Source organism: Cervus canadensis, chromosome 24, assembly GCF_019320065.1.
Source record: "Cervus canadensis isolate Bull #8, Minnesota chromosome 24, ASM1932006v1, whole genome shotgun sequence".
Classification (NCBI taxonomy): domain Eukaryota; kingdom Metazoa; phylum Chordata; class Mammalia; order Artiodactyla; family Cervidae; genus Cervus; species Cervus canadensis.
Window position 1 is genome coordinate 19,544,512 of NC_057409.1, and position 17,002 is coordinate 19,561,513.

The 17,002-nt window shown below is 36.0% G+C and overlaps 1 protein-coding gene across 8 annotated transcripts in view; it reads right to left on the reverse strand.

Moving 5' to 3' along the window:
* AGFG1 (ArfGAP with FG repeats 1) overlaps window positions 1-17,002 on the reverse strand; it is a 74,043-nt gene that overhangs the window by 37,265 nt on the left and 19,776 nt on the right. For all 8 annotated transcript variants that reach the window (XM_043444792.1, XM_043444791.1, XM_043444789.1 and 5 more), the window contains exon 2: window positions 14,278-14,371. In XM_043444792.1, the coding sequence (XP_043300727.1) occupies window positions 14,278-14,371 (94 nt within the window). The remainder of the gene's footprint in view (window positions 1-14,277; window positions 14,372-17,002) is intronic.

The window sequence follows — 17,002 nt, forward strand, 5'->3', positions numbered from 1 at the left end:
ATAAACAGCTTTATAAATGTAAGATTCATTATATTAGCCAAGGACAGTAGTCTGGAGAAGGATTATCAACTGCCCTATTTTATCAAACTAAGATGACATATGTAATTTACCCTGTATGTGTAACAAAATAATCACCTGTTTTTTTTTTATACATTATGTCTTTAGTAAGTTTCCATGTTTTAGCTAGCTAAATTTATCAGTTTTACTTTTGTGATTTCTTCCATTGCTTTTAGTCTATAAATTCCTCATACATTTAAATGTTAAAATATGTAGTCAGCTATTTTTTATTAATTTTACAGTAATAACTGCTTTTGTTTTTTGATGTTACCTACAAGTGTATACATCCTTAAACACTGTCATTTAGTTTTTTAGTTATGAAATAATCTGTTTTACAGAGAAGTTGCAATTGTGGTGGAAAGAAATCCCATACATGCTATTTTACCCAGAGTCTAACATCTGCTTTATCATTCCTTTCTCCAAAAAAATTTTTGGAGCCAGTTAAATTATAGATGTAAACCTTTTACCTCTAAATGTGTATCTACTACAAAAAAAAAAAAAGGACATTCTTTTATATAACCATAACACAATTATCAAAATCAGGAAACTAACACTTCATAATATTATCTAATCCACAGACTAACCAATTACCATAATAGTACTCTTAATAGCAAATGGGAAAAGGTCTCCTAGTACAGTATCTGTAACCATCTTGTCTCGTTAGTCTCCCTTAATCAGGAACAGCTTCTTAGCCTGTTTTTGTCTTTAATGACCTTGACATCTCTGAACAGTATAAGCAAGTTATTTTATGTTTCTAAATTTAGGTTTCTCATAATTAAATTTATGTTATGCATTTTGGGAAGGAATACCACATCAGTGATGTTGTTTCCTTCCCCGTGCATCATATCAGGAAGCACATGATGTCAATTTGCCCCGTTCCTGGTGATGCCAACTTTAATTATTTGGTTAAAATGATATAGGCCATAGGACTTCCCTGGTGGTCCAGTGATTAAGACTGCACTTCCACTTCAGGGAGTGTAGAGTCCATCTCTGCTCAGGGAACTAAGATTCCACATGCCATGTGGTGTGGCCAAAAAACAACTGAAAGACCCCCCCCCCCAAAAAAAGATATAGCCTACATTTTCCCATAGTAAAGTCACTATTTTTCCCTTTAAGCTTAATAAGTATCTTGTAGGGAAATACTCTGAGACTACTAATTGTATTTTTATAGCTTTCTTTATGGCTTCTTAACTAAAATTTTTCTGAAATTTATTTTGGCATACCATGTCAGTTAACATTTTAACTGACTCTGCATTTATTGAATAACCAATTCCTTTCACACAAGACTGAATTTTGTAATAACTTCATATACATATTTACTATATATAAAGACTATAGTATATCTCAGGATCTATTTTTACAGGTCTAGTCTACCACTTCTTGCACTAGTTTCAGATTGCTGTAATTAATGACTTCAAGTTTATATTGCAAATTACTTCCTATAAACAGAGCTATGTTTAGTATCTACTAGAGGCAATCCTATTTACTCTTCCCTTCGTAAGTTCTTTCCAGCTAGTTTTACTTTTTTGATCTTTTGAATAAACTTTAGAATCATTTTCTTAAAAAGGTAAAAAAAAAAAAATTCCCACCAACGTTTTGGTTTCATTTGTTCTAAACTTAATTTGTGAAGGCTCTTAAAGCAAAGCATTCTTATTCCCTAAGACAGTATGAATCTGATAAGCAAGCTTGCCAAGAAGGAAAAATTACCAAAGGTTTATGTTTCTCTCTCTACAGAGCAAGTTTTACATTTTTTACATTCCTAAAATATAACAAGAACACGGAGGTAAGCAAGGGAGTAGAATGGGCAAGATGGTCTGATATTTCATTTAGAACTGAATATTAAGTTTTATTTACTTGTTCTGATACGAAGTAAGAACTGTTCTCAGATTATCAATGGTTTAGGGACAGCACCAGCACCAGAGGGCTCTACCTCCAGCATGTACACGACTCACCCATTGTTCAGCCTCATCTGAGGCTCAATGATAGCGATTGATTTAGACGGACACTCTATTGTCTGGTTGTCCTGGTGACTGAAGGCATGCATTTGCCAGGCAGCTGACTAAGGTTGGGAATGTAGCGGTTGGCAAAGGAACAGAGAGATGAACTGGCCCAAATGCAAAACAAGTCTCTGAAGTAAGCTTGATCTGTACCATATTCTACATAAATCAATCATGAGAAGAGGAGATATTTAGTTTTCTTGGAATATTTGCAAATAGATGGTTCACAGGTTAATATAAAAAGAGAAAAAGGAATATTTAGACAAAGTCCTTCTAAGTAAAAATGGGATCTGCAGAAGTGGTAAGTTATAAGTAGGTTTCCAAAAAGATTACCTAACTGTACAAAGGGGACAACTGAACATCAACAAGAATAACTGCTACTGACCAAAATAAATAATTTCACAGTGACACACACACACACACAGTGACACACACACACACAGTGACACACACACACACCCCCGAACATCAACAAGAATAACTGCTACTGACCAAAATAAATAATTTCACAGTGACACACACACACACACACACACACATACCCCACCCCCCCCCCCACCCCCAGCTGCTCATCTGTTACAGAGCTAACTCATTTTGAAAACAGTTCAATATTGAGGGGGCTTCCCAGGTAGCATAGTGGTAAAGAATCCGTCTGCCAATGCAGGAGACACAGGAGTCAGGGGTTCAATCCCTGGGTAAGAAAGATCCCCTGAAGTAAGAAACGGCAATGAACTCCACTATTCTTGCTCGGAAAATTCCATGGACAGGGGAGTCTGGTGGGCTACAATCCATGGAGTCAGAAAGTCAGACATGACTGAGCGACTAAGCACAAGTGAGCAAATACTGAGGACCACAAATGGCTTTATCTGTGTGCACTGTATCTGATATTTTTTTTTCCTACTGACATTTATAAGAAATAGTTTTAATGTATTTCTTTTGACTCCTCAAAAGCTTTACTGAGATACCATATAATTCACCTATTTGTACCATTTAATGTTTTTAGTATATTCACAAGAGTTGTGATACTATCACAACCAAATTTTAGGATATTTAACATCACCAGAAGAAAGCCCACACCCATTAGCAGTTGCTCTGTACTAACCCCATGTCTTAGGCAATCCTGTTGTTCAGACACTCAGTTGTGTCTGACTGTGACCCCATGGACAGCAGCATGTCAGGCTTCCCAGTCCTTCACCACCTCCCGGAGCTTGCTCAAACTCAGGTCCATTGAGTCAGTGATGCCATCCAACCATCTTCTCCTCTATCGCAATATTAACATACTTTTAACAACAATAAAACTACTGTGCTAATGTAACCAACTTGTATTGTAGAAATAGCTATATTTTCTAAAAAATAAAAAGAGTGGCACTGCTATACGTTTTTACAAATTTCATTAGTACCTGGTTAAACAGAAGAAAGTTGATCTCTCATCAGCTGCTGCATTTTTATATTATGCAGCTTCTGGAAAACTCAACTGTACATTCATAACACTGGGAGTAAACACCACAAACCAAGTCTGAGAATTATTATTTAAAACATCTTGACCTTATAGAACCCCTGTAAAGGTCTCAAGGATTCCCCTCTCACAGGATCCTAGACTAAGTTATCACCATTTTACCATTCCTACTAAATGGATATAGACAGAGTATTAGCCAACATATACACAAACACAAAAATGTCTCTCCACAAAAGAACACAACACCCAACCTATGAGACACCAAGTCTTCTCCCTTCCCTCAGTCAAATGTAAATCTTAGACATCTACTAGATCTGACTATCAATTTACAGGTAACTGAGATGACAGACGAACACTGACACTTCATGAATGGAATCAGCAAAATCCTGACAGTGGGAAACTACTGAAGAAATTACTCAGCTGACAGGGGAAAAGAGAAGAGGGGAGAGAAGAACAAGAGTGAAAAACAGAAGGGGAAACCTACAGAATGAAGAAGACTTAAAAGACAAGCAGAGCAGATTCCACTTCCAATAATGTCAGAGTAGCTCATTAAAAAAAAAAAAAAACTCCCAGAAATTAACAACTATAAACTCAGCAAACATTAGAAAATTTATCAGAAGATATTAGAAAATAACCACAAGTAAACAGAATTCGGAGAGGAGTCAACACCTGGAAGAAACAGCTCGAGGTATTTGCCTTTTTTAAGGATCATCATTTGAAAGCAGGCCTCTGCCAAGCAGAGCTGTCAAAACTCAAGGAGAAATCCCCAAACCTTAAAGCTTAAAGACAGAGTTCATAACCACAGCATCCAGAAAGTGGGGGTATGTCCAAAATGACAAGAGCTACAAGATTTGCATAACGACGTTGCCTGAAACTCTGGCTCACCCTTGACCTTGGCATCCTCAGGAATGATTCAAAGCAGTTCAATTAAGGACAGAAAAGAACTGAGCAGAGATTTCAACTGGCTCCCACCAGGAGAGGCAAAGTTTGCTAAAGCAAAATGTGAACAAAACTAACAAACAAATGAATACTTTCTGGGCAAACAAAACAGAATCCAGAAGCTCTACAACCAACATTTCCAATGTTCTACATATAATCCAAAACCGCTATATATCCCAAAAGAAACAAGAGAGTGTGATCCATATTCAAAATAAAAGGCAAACAGTAGGTCTCTGTTGATTATCTATTTTAAATATTGTAGCATATATATGTTAATCTCAAATTCTTAATTTATCCCTCCCCACCACCTTTCCCCTTTGGTAACCATAAATTTGTCTTCTAAGGCTGTAAGTCTGTTTCTGCTTTGTAAGTAAGTTCATTGTATCATTTTTTTTTAGATTCTACATGTAAGTGATATCCCATAATAAATCTTTCCAATTTATTTCACTTAGTGCAATAATCTCTAGGTCCATCTATGTTGCTACAAATGGCATTATTTCCTTCTTTTTTATGGCAGAGTAGTATTCCATCGTGTATATGTACCAATCTTCTTTATCCACTCATCTACCAATTGATACTGAGGCTGCTTCCATGTCTTGACTATTGTGAATAGTGCTGCTATGAGCAGAGGAGAGCTGTATCTTTTTGAATAATAGTTTTGTCAGAATATGTGTCTAGGAGAGGAATTGCTGGATCATATGGCAACTCTTATAGTTTTTTGAGGACCTCCTACAGTTTTCCAAAGTGACTGCACCAATTTACATTTCCACCAACAGTGTAGGAGGGTTCCCTTTTTTCCATACCCTTTTCAGTATTTGTTACTTGTAGAACAAAAAAAGCATTCTGATTTTATTTATATGAGTATGAATAAAAATAAAAACAGTGGCTGCCTCTGGAAAAGGGAGGGACTGAATAGGAAGAGATAATCAGAGGAACTTTGGGGATAATGGTCATGTTCGTATCTTTACAGGACTCGGAGTCACCAAACTGGATACATTAGTCAAAACTCTTTCAAAGTTACACATCAGACTTTTACATTCACTATAAGTAAATTATACCTCAAAAAAATCTTACTGAATTTGAATCAACAATATACAAAAGATTTAGGAGTGATATGAACTAATTTTGCAACCTACTGTGAAATTCAAGAAAAATGTTAAGACAGGTGGACAAATGGAGACACATCTATTTGCTAGTGCAAATATGGCAGTGTTCAATATATCTGCATAATTATAAGTTTTATGAATTTCTCATAATAAAACATTGGGAGGTGTGGGGCAGAAGACAAGCAAATACAGCCACTGTGCTTTGGCTTGAAGCAGCCTCTGCCAGGGACAAGACCTTGCTATGACCATCCATGAGACAGGGTTCTAAGGACAAGGGAGCAGATATCCAAGCAGCCCCCCACCAAACAGAGCAGTTACTGCACTCACACTGCCAGAAGACTTAGCCCACCCTCAGGAAGACTTAAAAGCTGCATTATGCAGCACAGTCCAGGTCAGGTTCTGCCAGAAGATGAGCCACCCCCACGCTTGGAAAAATCCTAGCATCACAGGCCAGTATGAGATCATCCTTAAGGAACTGGTGAAGCCCATGGTCCAGGAGAAAACTGATGAAAGATACTACCCTAAATCTCCATTAAATTCCTACTGGGTATGACCTCTGCCTTCTACAAAAGCTGATCTTGCCTGTACAGGATGGCCTGAATTTCATAAAACAGAACCAAAAAATCTTCAATGTCATCACCAATTCCTCAAAAATCTATGGCCCCAGAGTTTAAGGTCCTTCTTACCAGCTTATAAAGCACCCAATATCCAGATGGCATCCTCTGTTGCCAAGAACGCCTAGCAACCAACTAGCGTCCCTGCTCTGTAGCAAGAATTCAACATCAATTTTCAGGAGTCTGGTTAGCAGGTGATGCTGGAGCAATGGAAGATTCCCGTGAAAGAGAACAACTCAATGTGTAATAGAAGATTCATGTGAAAGACAACAACTCAATATGTACCAGGGGAATGTATACTACAAGTTTGACTGCAAGGCTCAGAATTCACCTCAACTGGTATGTTTCCCAGGGACTTGAGCTGGCAGGGCCCCTGGTTACAGGGTATCCAGCCCCACAGTAACCAACTGGTCTGAGGTTCCCACTGTCCTGGCACAAACCTGGCTCTATCCCACAGACCAAGTGGTACAGGTCCCAGGAAGTTGCCTGGTTCCAGCCAGAACTATGCAAGCCCAACTCTGACCCATCTAACCTCCAATACTTTGTCAGTTTCAAAACCCATATTAACCACTCATTAACGTGTAAGCCTTACTTGAAATCTCTACTTAAACATATGCTTAAGGGAAGAGAAAAAATGAAAATTATGAAATAAAAGGAAATATGCACACTGGCGAGATAATTGAAAGTGAAAGTTGCTCAGTAGTGTCTGACTCTTTGTAACCCTATGGAATTCTCCAGGCCAAAATACTAGAGTGGGTAACCTTTCCCTTCTCCAGGGGCTCTTCCCAACCCAGGGATCAAACTCAGGTCTCCTACACTGCAGACGGATTCTTTGTCAGCTGAGCCACAGGGGGAGCCTAGACAATTAGATTACCATTAATTTTTATGGATGTGAAATGGTATGGAGTTATATATTTTTTTAATTCTTTCTTCAAAGATAACATCTAGTTCATGAATTTATAGAGGAAATTGTACGTCTCAGACCCATTTCACATAATAAAAAAGGAACAGGAGTTTGTTATATTGTCTACTTGTGTAGCTATATGGGAATCTCCATAACAAAAAGTTTAAAAAAAAAGAAGGAATAATTTATATTTTTAATTAGATTCAAACAAATCTGTTTCCTTTTTTTAAGTAACATTTATGGCAAAAAAGAAATAAACAAGAAAAGCTGGGAGACAGATGACAGGAAGTGAGAATGACTGAAGCAAACAGTTAGAAGCAAATAAATAATATGACCTTGGATACCAAAGCAATAAAAAGCTAAATAAATGCTCAGAGTAGTTACATAAACTATTATCAATCTCCTTCTACAATACCCTTTGGGTTTTCAGTAATCATTCAAAAAATCCACATGTTACAGTATGTACAAGACAAATAATAACATTTCCTACATTCTTTTTGTTAATTAGTATTAGATATTTCTCTGAAAGCCAACAACTAATACCGAAGAATGCACCATGAATATTTAAAGATTACTATGTCACTACCGATTTGATTCAGAATTTTAAGAAACTCTTAACACCTCGCATTTCTTTTAAAATAGAAGCCAGATTTAAAATGTTTCTTCACAAATATGTAGAAACTGAAAAAAAAAAAAAAAAGCCTATTAAATAATAGCATGTGTTTCAATATTTTAGCTGGATGGTTTTAAACCTCAAGTATCTCACTAGAAAGCCATTCTCCCAAATAATTCCATATTTTTAGTCTAAAATTGTTTGAAATGTTATATTATTACTGAATTATCTTTCCATACTGATCAATACCATCATATTGACTACAGTTCTGCAAAAACCTGCCTACACTAAACTAACTGAATTCAGTTCAAAGCACATCATTTTCCTACATGGTACCCCCCCACCCCACCCTGAGCTTAGAAATCAATAAGAAAGTGTATTTGCACTTAAACTGACATCTTTTATCTACATAGTACATTGGTTTTCAAAATGTTTTCACATGTACTACTTTCAAATCAACCTCATGAAATAGGCAGGACAGGTGCTTCCCATGAGTGCAAAGTAAAATGAAGTTCAGGGAAACGCACTTCCCTCAGGCTGTAACAAGGCTTATCAATCGGTGGTGCTGAAACTTGACTGCAGATTATTCTGAGTCCAGACTCAATGGAACCTTCAGTTATCATACTGGTTGTCTCAAAAGATGGTCGACAGCATCAGCAACACAATCACATGGGGCTTCTGGCTGAAAAAGCAGACACTCCTATATCCCACACCCAGGGTCAGAATCTCCGATGGAATAAAGCCCAGGAATTTTTATAAAAATTAAAATAATACATATACACACACACACATTCTCACAGCCTAGGTATAATGATACAGTATTTAAGATTATGCCATGGAAATGTCTTTATGTTTTGAGGGTAGTAAGATCAATATAGAAGAAACTGTGAGAGCAAAAAAAAATTAAAAACCTGTGTAAAATCTTATAGTCAAATATATTTTTATAAAAGTTTAAAGCATGAAGGGGTAGTTTGGTCCCTGTGTGCTAAAATACTCCTGAAAGACTTGATGGAAGGGTAAAAACCAATAGGTCTTGGAACAGATGAATGACAAATGAACAATTTGAGCAAGATGTCGAAAAAACTGGGATATGAACAGCATATGTAAGAAACAAACCAGAAATCACTGGGGTTTAAACATTTCTATTGATAATGAAGAAAGTTAACTAGGAAAAGAAGCAAGGTTATAAAAGGATTTACAATGAGAACTGGAATTTCATAGGTCAGGAGTCTTCAATCAACCAACTGCAGATCAAATTGGGCCACTGGCCTGTTTTTGTACTGCCCTTGATAATTTGGTTTATAAATATTTAAAGGGCTACTTTAAAAAAAAAAAAGTTTGTTTTCAAGCAAGAATATACTATAGGCAGTTGACCTACAAAACCTACAATATTTACTATTTGTGCCAACCTCCGCACAGGCAGTTAGGAGTAAACCCTGGAGTAATGAAGATGTAACTTAATTCTGCCACTCAATAAAGATATTTAATATGCCATTACTAAAATAATTACCAAATTTTACTAATATTATTTAGGCTCAGCATATAGTTAAAATGCTCCAAGAGTTTAAATACTCAACCTAAATATTAATGTAACTGATATACTACCAGATTCTAAGAAAACTGAAAAAATCCTCCAAAAAACCACTGTGAGCAAGAAGTGAAAAAAAAAAAAAAATTGTTAACCCTCCTGTAACTTCTACTACCTCAGGTTCTGATTCAATAAACATTTGAATATTATTCTACAAGAAGTATGCTGGGAACTATCATGGTTGCTTAAACTCAAAGCATTCCACCCTTCTACAGTAAGATATTGTCACTATTTTACACTTGTAGAAATTGAGGCTCAGAGGTAATCTGACCAATGTTCTCAACCCTCCAAGTTTAAATCCAATCTTTTCTGCACAAGACCACTGAAGTTCAAGTAAACTTAACAAGTTTAGTCCAAATTTTATCAATTTCTGTACAGAGTTGCAGTTTGGGATAGATCATCTGGTTTTTAATCAAACTTAAATGAATGTAACACTTTGAAGCTACATAATAGTTCCATGCCCTGATTCAGGATTCATTCAAAAGTTCACTGTCTTTACTGTGACAATGGCCTGCAGGCTCTTTCAGATATTGGCCTTCTACTTTACAGAGTCCACTATTCTGTACTGAGAGTGACCATGACTTATTACAGGTTATAAGACAAGATGATTTAGGAAATAACCAGTAGTGTCCTGTTTAACATCATAACAGATTGAGTCTAATATCATAAAATGATACCTGAATATTCCAGCAAAATTGTCACAGCACGTGAATTTGAAATTTAAAATGTTTTTAAGATATCAGAATACTTTTTCTTTGTGGCAGTGCTTATTTCTGATTATAAAATAGCTCCAATCTTTCCCAAAGATGCAATTCAACTACCCAAAAGGCCTGAAGTGCTGTCTCATAAAATAAGGCCTATTTAAGCCAAAGTATAACATCTTAAAAAAAAAATACTGTCTCCATAATCCCAAGCATCTACAATTCTAAACTGAAGCCCTTTCTCACTCTTACCCAAAAATAGAACTGGGGAGAAAAAAAAGATTTTTATTGTCACTCTGTCCCCCACTAGACTGAAAACTTTACATAAGGGCAGGAATCACAGGCAGTACCCCAGTACCCAAAGACAATCCCGGACACAACAATAGGTGATTAATAAATCTCTGCTTCAGGAATGAAGAATGAGTCGATCATGCATATTGACTAGGGAAAAGCACAACTTACCTTATAGGTCTACCACTTTGGAAGGATTTTTTTTAAAAGCTTTAGTTTCTGGTTTGGGGGTTATGTTTTGAATCTAGCATAAAGATGACCAAATACTGTCAATCAACACATGATTTTATTTCTACATGTAGAGTGCATGCCTGTGAAGCATCAGCAGTAACCCTTTTACTCAGTCCTGAAATGTAATTAGGGAGATTAATTTATTACTAAGAAAAAAAAAAAACTGTATGGCTCAAAATAAAATTATTCCTACATTTTCCTTTTACTGAGTTAGCGATATAGCACCAGTACCCAGTCTTCTTTCCATTAAGTTTGATAATCAGAAGTTAATCCAATAGTGAAATTCCTCTGATTGACCCACAACACCATAAAAGAGGACATATGGAGTAAACCACTAAAGATTTTTTTAAAACAACATATGATACAAAAGAAAGCATTATGTGATGTGCCAAAAACAGTGGACAATTCTTAAGTTCTGAATGAAAAGTGAAATCTTTCCCAGATATACAAGTGCATTAAGTCACTGCACTGATGGTGTCAATGAATGGCTTCCTCTGTCCAAGCCCTCTGCCCTGTAACTCGTGGTCCCCTCCCACACTTGATTCTAGACTTGGCAGCATGACTTTCTCTGACAGTAAGTTGTTCACAACTATAATGAAAGCATATAAAACAGATTTACATGCACATTGACTGTAAAAAGGTTTCTGCCACATACAAATGTCTGGGGGAAAAGTCAAAGAATGTGGAATACAGGATGATTTAGGAATCAACACCTTATGAGTCATCCAGCAACCATGGTGCTTGCCTGCTGCAAACAGTGACAACCAACAAGCCCCTCAGAACGTTAAAACTCTCTTGTGGGGGTAGAAGATCCAAGACTTCTGCCAGTTAATATACATTTTGATCTTTTAACTTCAGACATGAACCCACTCATTCACTAGACATATGACAATACCTTCTTTTAACCCAACATTTACATGACTGAGTATGTTCCTTTCCAGACAATGGAGACTTAACACACTGTTCAAATATGGCAACATAATTTGAAATAAAAAATAAACATCTGCATACTTTTCCCTATGCATGTTATACTTAAGATTTAAGTGTATAAGATAAACTGATAATTAGGCACTTGCACTTAAAGTCTATACAATTTTTTACCAAGCTGCATCAATCATCCTGCATTTCATAATACCAATCCTCACCTTCTACACACCTCATAAAACTTTTAAGAATGGAAATTCTGCTAATAGTGTAAGGAATTAAGTATACCTACTCCAATGTTTTGGTCATAAGATGTCTTTAGGGACACAAGAAAGTATGTTTGTCTCCCTTAACAAGTAATTAAGTAGTTGGTAAACTTTCTAGCAGTAAAAACTGTTGGAAATTTCTCTTTGTGCACTGTTTACTCTGCCTGTAGAATCTTTTCCTGCTAGCCTAAGTCCTAGTCACCGTCAAAAGTCGGCAAATACTTCGCCTCCTCCATGAAATCTTCCCAATTCTCTCCTTTCCACATTACTTCTAAACATTCTTATTGTCATCATTAACTACCTAACACAGGGTCACGATTGTCTGTTATGTATCCATCTCCTACCTAGACCATGAGCTCTAAGCCTACTGTATCCAAGTAGTAGCACAGCGACTAACAGTGAGGGCTTTAAAGGGACTATTAATTTGCATGACTCTTTTTAGAACTTAAAATTCATAAAGCCATTCCAGTCATCTCTATTGTTTGTATTGTTTCCACTATTTGATATAAAGAGTTACCTAAGATTTCCTTTCATATTTTCTAAATTTATCTTGATATTACAGTTATAAAAACTATTCCTTCAGAAATCCTATCATAAGCAACATAAACCTCGTGAACATTATGCCAAGTAAAATAAGCCAGTCACAGAAGAGCAAATACTGCATGACTCCCTTTAAGATGAGACACCTAAAACAGTCAAACCCACCGAAGCAGAAAGTAGAATGGTGGCTGCTATTCACTGGCAATGAAGTTTAGTTATGCAAGGTGAGTAAGTTCCTAACACTTTGCCTATAGCTAACAATACCACATTTTACACTTGAAAATATTTTAAAAGAGTAAATCCCACATTAAGTGTACTCACCACAATTTCAGAAACAAAAATTTTTTAAAGGGTCCTTCAGTTGTAGTATTTTAGGACCAATTTCCACCAAATCTTATCTATTGACAGGTTTGAATGTTTTTTACTTACTTCTCCAATGGATTGTTTGTTACCTTTAGAGTTCTACTACTATAATTGTATCTGTTATTAGATTTTTAGCATAAGAACAGATGATATTCTTTCATTCCTGACTCCATTCTGATGTCTAAAATTTTGTATTCAAGGCCAAATTCTTTTTTTTTTTCAAGGCCAATTTCTAAGAAACTAATTTAAAATTTGCACTGGTAGGCTAATCTCAAACTTTATACAAACTGTTCAAATTGTCTTTTAATCGAAATACATTTCTACACTTACTGTCATTACACACCTCTGCCTTTTCATCTTGCTTCAGATTTTCCTGTAATATAGAACTTGATTACTCAAGATAATTTTTTATTGGCAAAATTTGGAAACTTAAAAATGTGTGCTACTTCTCTAAATCATGTATTAAAAAATATTTCATAATCTTTACTACTTTAGAACCAAATACACACATGCATCAAAAGTTGGAAAGCAAGTTTAAGACATTACTATAGAAGTGTTAGAGAAAAAAAGAAGCCACGTACAAAATGCTTGCATACATCTTCTGAGGTGAAAAAGAAGACTGTAACTAATAAAATTTGAAGACTTCTTTTCTATTATCAAAAACATGCAAAAAACAAAACATACAACCACTGTAGTACAACTAAAGTAATACTTCCTTTCTAGGAAGTGATTAAACTGTCTTATTAAATAATGGCAATTACTAATCAATCGGGTTGACTGGTTCATCCATGCCCCAAGATTATAAAACATGCTGGCTTTCTGTTAATTTTACAGTTTTTTGTATTTGTTTTAAATAGCAGACCACCACTCTTAATAACAGCAAAACATGAAACTAAAACAAGAAAGCAAGCGAAGAGAACAGAATTCCTGGGAGCCCATTAAAGCAGAGTAGAGAGAAAAGGCTCCCCTACAAACCTTGACTTGACTGTTGGGTTCCTCATGCTGCTAGGCTGCCCACTCAGAACTACTGATCGCCTCCCTCCTGAGCACCTACTTAACCCTGCTGTGCTGTGTGCTTATTCGCTCAGTCCTGTCCAACTCTTTGCGACCCCATGGACTGAAGCACGCCAGGCTCCTCTGCCCACGGGGATTCTCCAGGTAAGAATACTGGAGTAGGTTACCATGCCCCCCTCCAGGGCATCTTCCCAACCCAGCAATTGAACTGGAGTCTCCTGCATTGCAGGCAGATTCTTTACCAGCTGAGCTACCAGGGAAGCAGCTCAACATTAAGCATCACATATACATCTAAAGTTAAAAATGTAAAAAGGAAGGAGGGGACCCTCAAGTGAAAGCCGATCATACAAGAGCCTAACAAAAGTTTACTACAGTACTACTATGTTAATTCTCTTTCTTCCTTTTTGTCATTTAAAGCCAAAACTAAGTTACTCCAATACTAGATGTCCTCTAAAAACGCCTTTTACATTCAATACTGACAAAGCTTAAATATAGGTTTCATCTCAGGTTTAAGGTAAAGTATTTATGTAGTAGACATTAAATCTAAATACACTGCTAGATGAGTACATTCTGAAACACCTGAATACAGAATACAAAAATACCTTTTTTAGACAGTGAAAATTTCTTATCATTCTGAACAACTCAAATTTTTTAAAAGGACTGAAACACTTACTTCATTTCCATGTTTTTGAAGGAATTCAATTTCCTGTTGTGTGAATGTTGTCATGGAGATGGATTTCACCCTGTGTGGTGGATTTAACCCTCGCCTAAAAGATAAAAGAAAATACCATTACAAACTACAGTATTTCAAAAATTATGTCAACGAAAAACATTTTAATTGGCACATTTAAACTCAGAACTGTTTTTATGCTATAAGCTAATTTAAAAATATTTTAAACTATTAATCCCCACAACAGGTATATCAGGTGAATTTGTTCAGACTGACACTAATTTATTTAAAGATAAATTCAAGTAACCAGTTAGTTAGAAATATACAGTACCTGTAATACATTAGCTTATTGGGAACACAAATACTGCTTTAGTGTAAGTCTGGTGGAAGGAGAATAATTTATATATATATATGATAGGCTCAATGGTAAAGAATTCAAAAGTTACTATTTAAATATTTTCTTATTTTCTAAGAAAGTGATGATGATATGTCAGATACGGAATTATACAAATACTCAAATCAAATAGCTACCATCTCTCAGACTGACTTAAGAAACTGAAAACTAATCCAAGGAACCTTGAAGGTATTGATGGATAAGAAAAAAGTTCCATCTCTCCATCAATTCAATTAAGGGTTGATAATGAAGAACATCTTCAACCACCTCCGGAGGCCCTAAGTGATCAAGAGGAAATTAAAGGGACATGATGGGATTCAAGAAATACCTGAATATATATGAATACTTTTAAGGTCCTTCACCACTTTGAAATCTTTTCTGTTTATGTGGCCTTAAGAGGACTTTTAAGTTTCTTTACATTTTATCATGCACATGAAAAACTAAATAGAGATGCACTCAGAGAGAGTAAGAACTACTTGTATTCTGTCCAACTACCACATAGTGGCCTACTCTACCCACAAGAATGAGGAGTTAAATAATCTATGCAAAGTAACAAGATATCTATACAGATTCATCAAATAGTTTGGAGTCATATCCTCTGACAAAGACTTCACTTGAAATACAGGTTCTAGGGCAGATCAATAGTTTTATAGAATTTGCCATACTCATTTTGCAATCAACCATGATAATTAAGTGAGAGTTAACAATGATGCAAAGTAACAAAAAAATCTTTCAAAAATATTCTAGAAACATTTCTGAATAATTAAATATGGTACATATTGTTCTAGAAATACAAAATATTTTAACATAATGATGCTGAATTAACAGAAGCTCAATTTTTATACACTGCTGCTTCTTTCTCTCCCTTCTGTCAGACATAGAAGGCACATATTTCAGTTCACACTCTGAATTAAATCACGTTGCACTTTATCTGCTTCACATTTCAAGGTGGAGAAACAATAGTTGGATTTTGTTGTTTTGCTTTAAGCTTTAAACTAATAAATTATTTTTCTTTCAGCTCTTGGTAAGTCATAAAATACAGAAATGAATATTGCACAAGTAGGACAAATTGAAACACAGCCATTTCATCCTAGTAAAACTCTGAAACTTAACTATGAAGAAACAACCACCGTATAATTACTTTAAGTATCTTTACAACTAGTGATCACAAATTATATAATGCTTTAAAGATATCTAAATTTCCAAAAATGAAAATTTAGAAAAGTCATTACTACTCCTGTAAAGCAGGACATTTTGTTTTTCAATTCACCTGTATTATGAAAATAAGACTAACTTCATCACTTTCACAGCTTATTCATTTATATTTATTTGTATCCTATCTTGTTCCAAAACAGTTTTAAAAGGAATTAACTTATTATTGTTCTCTCAAATTCCCCTGCTCTCTCCCTCACACTTAGCAACTTTGTCTCTCCTTATTCCCTAATACTTCCTCCTTGTTCCAGCCAACCCTCTCCGCTCCCACCTCCCTTACACTATCCTGTTTTTTTTAAAAATGCAAAGGCATAACTTTCTAACAAGGTAATGCCACAACACTACTACGAGAGTGTGTATGTTTTATATAAGAAAGTAGGGAGTAACGAATTTTATCCCTCTACTCTCAAATCATCAAACAAGGGAAGCCCCTGACTCTTTTAAAGTTATGTTATACAGATGCACTCTCAAGAAAGCACTGCACTGTATAGCTTACTCCATCAAGGCTCTACCACACCACAGAGTCAATTTTTGCATAAAGAAGGTATTCATATTAATTAACTTTAAGTGAACAAAAATTTGCACTTATGAAACAAAACCATAACATTCAGTTCATTTCAGTTCAGTCGCTCAGTCGTGTCCAACTCTTCACGACCCCATGAACCGCAGCATGCCAGGCCTCCCTGTCCATCACCAACTCCCGGAGTCCACCCAAACCCATGTCCATTGAGTCGGTGATGCCATCCAACCATCTCATCCTCTGTCGTCCCCTTCCCCTCCTGCCCTCAATCTTTCCCGGCATCAGGGTCTTTTCAGATGAGTCAGCTCTTCGCATCAGGTGGCCAAAATATTGGAGTTTCAGCTTCAACATCAGTCCTTCCAATGAATATTCAGGACTGATTTCCTTAAGGATGGACTGGATGGATCTCCTTGCAGTCCAAGGGACTCTCAAGAGTCTTCTCCAACAGCACAGTTCAAAAGCATCAATTCTTTGGTGCTCACCTTTCTTTATAGTCCAACTCTCACATCCATACATGACTACTGCAAAAACCATAGCTTTGACTAGACGCACCTTTGTCAGCAAAGTAATATCTCTGCTATTTAACAAGCTGTCTATGTTGG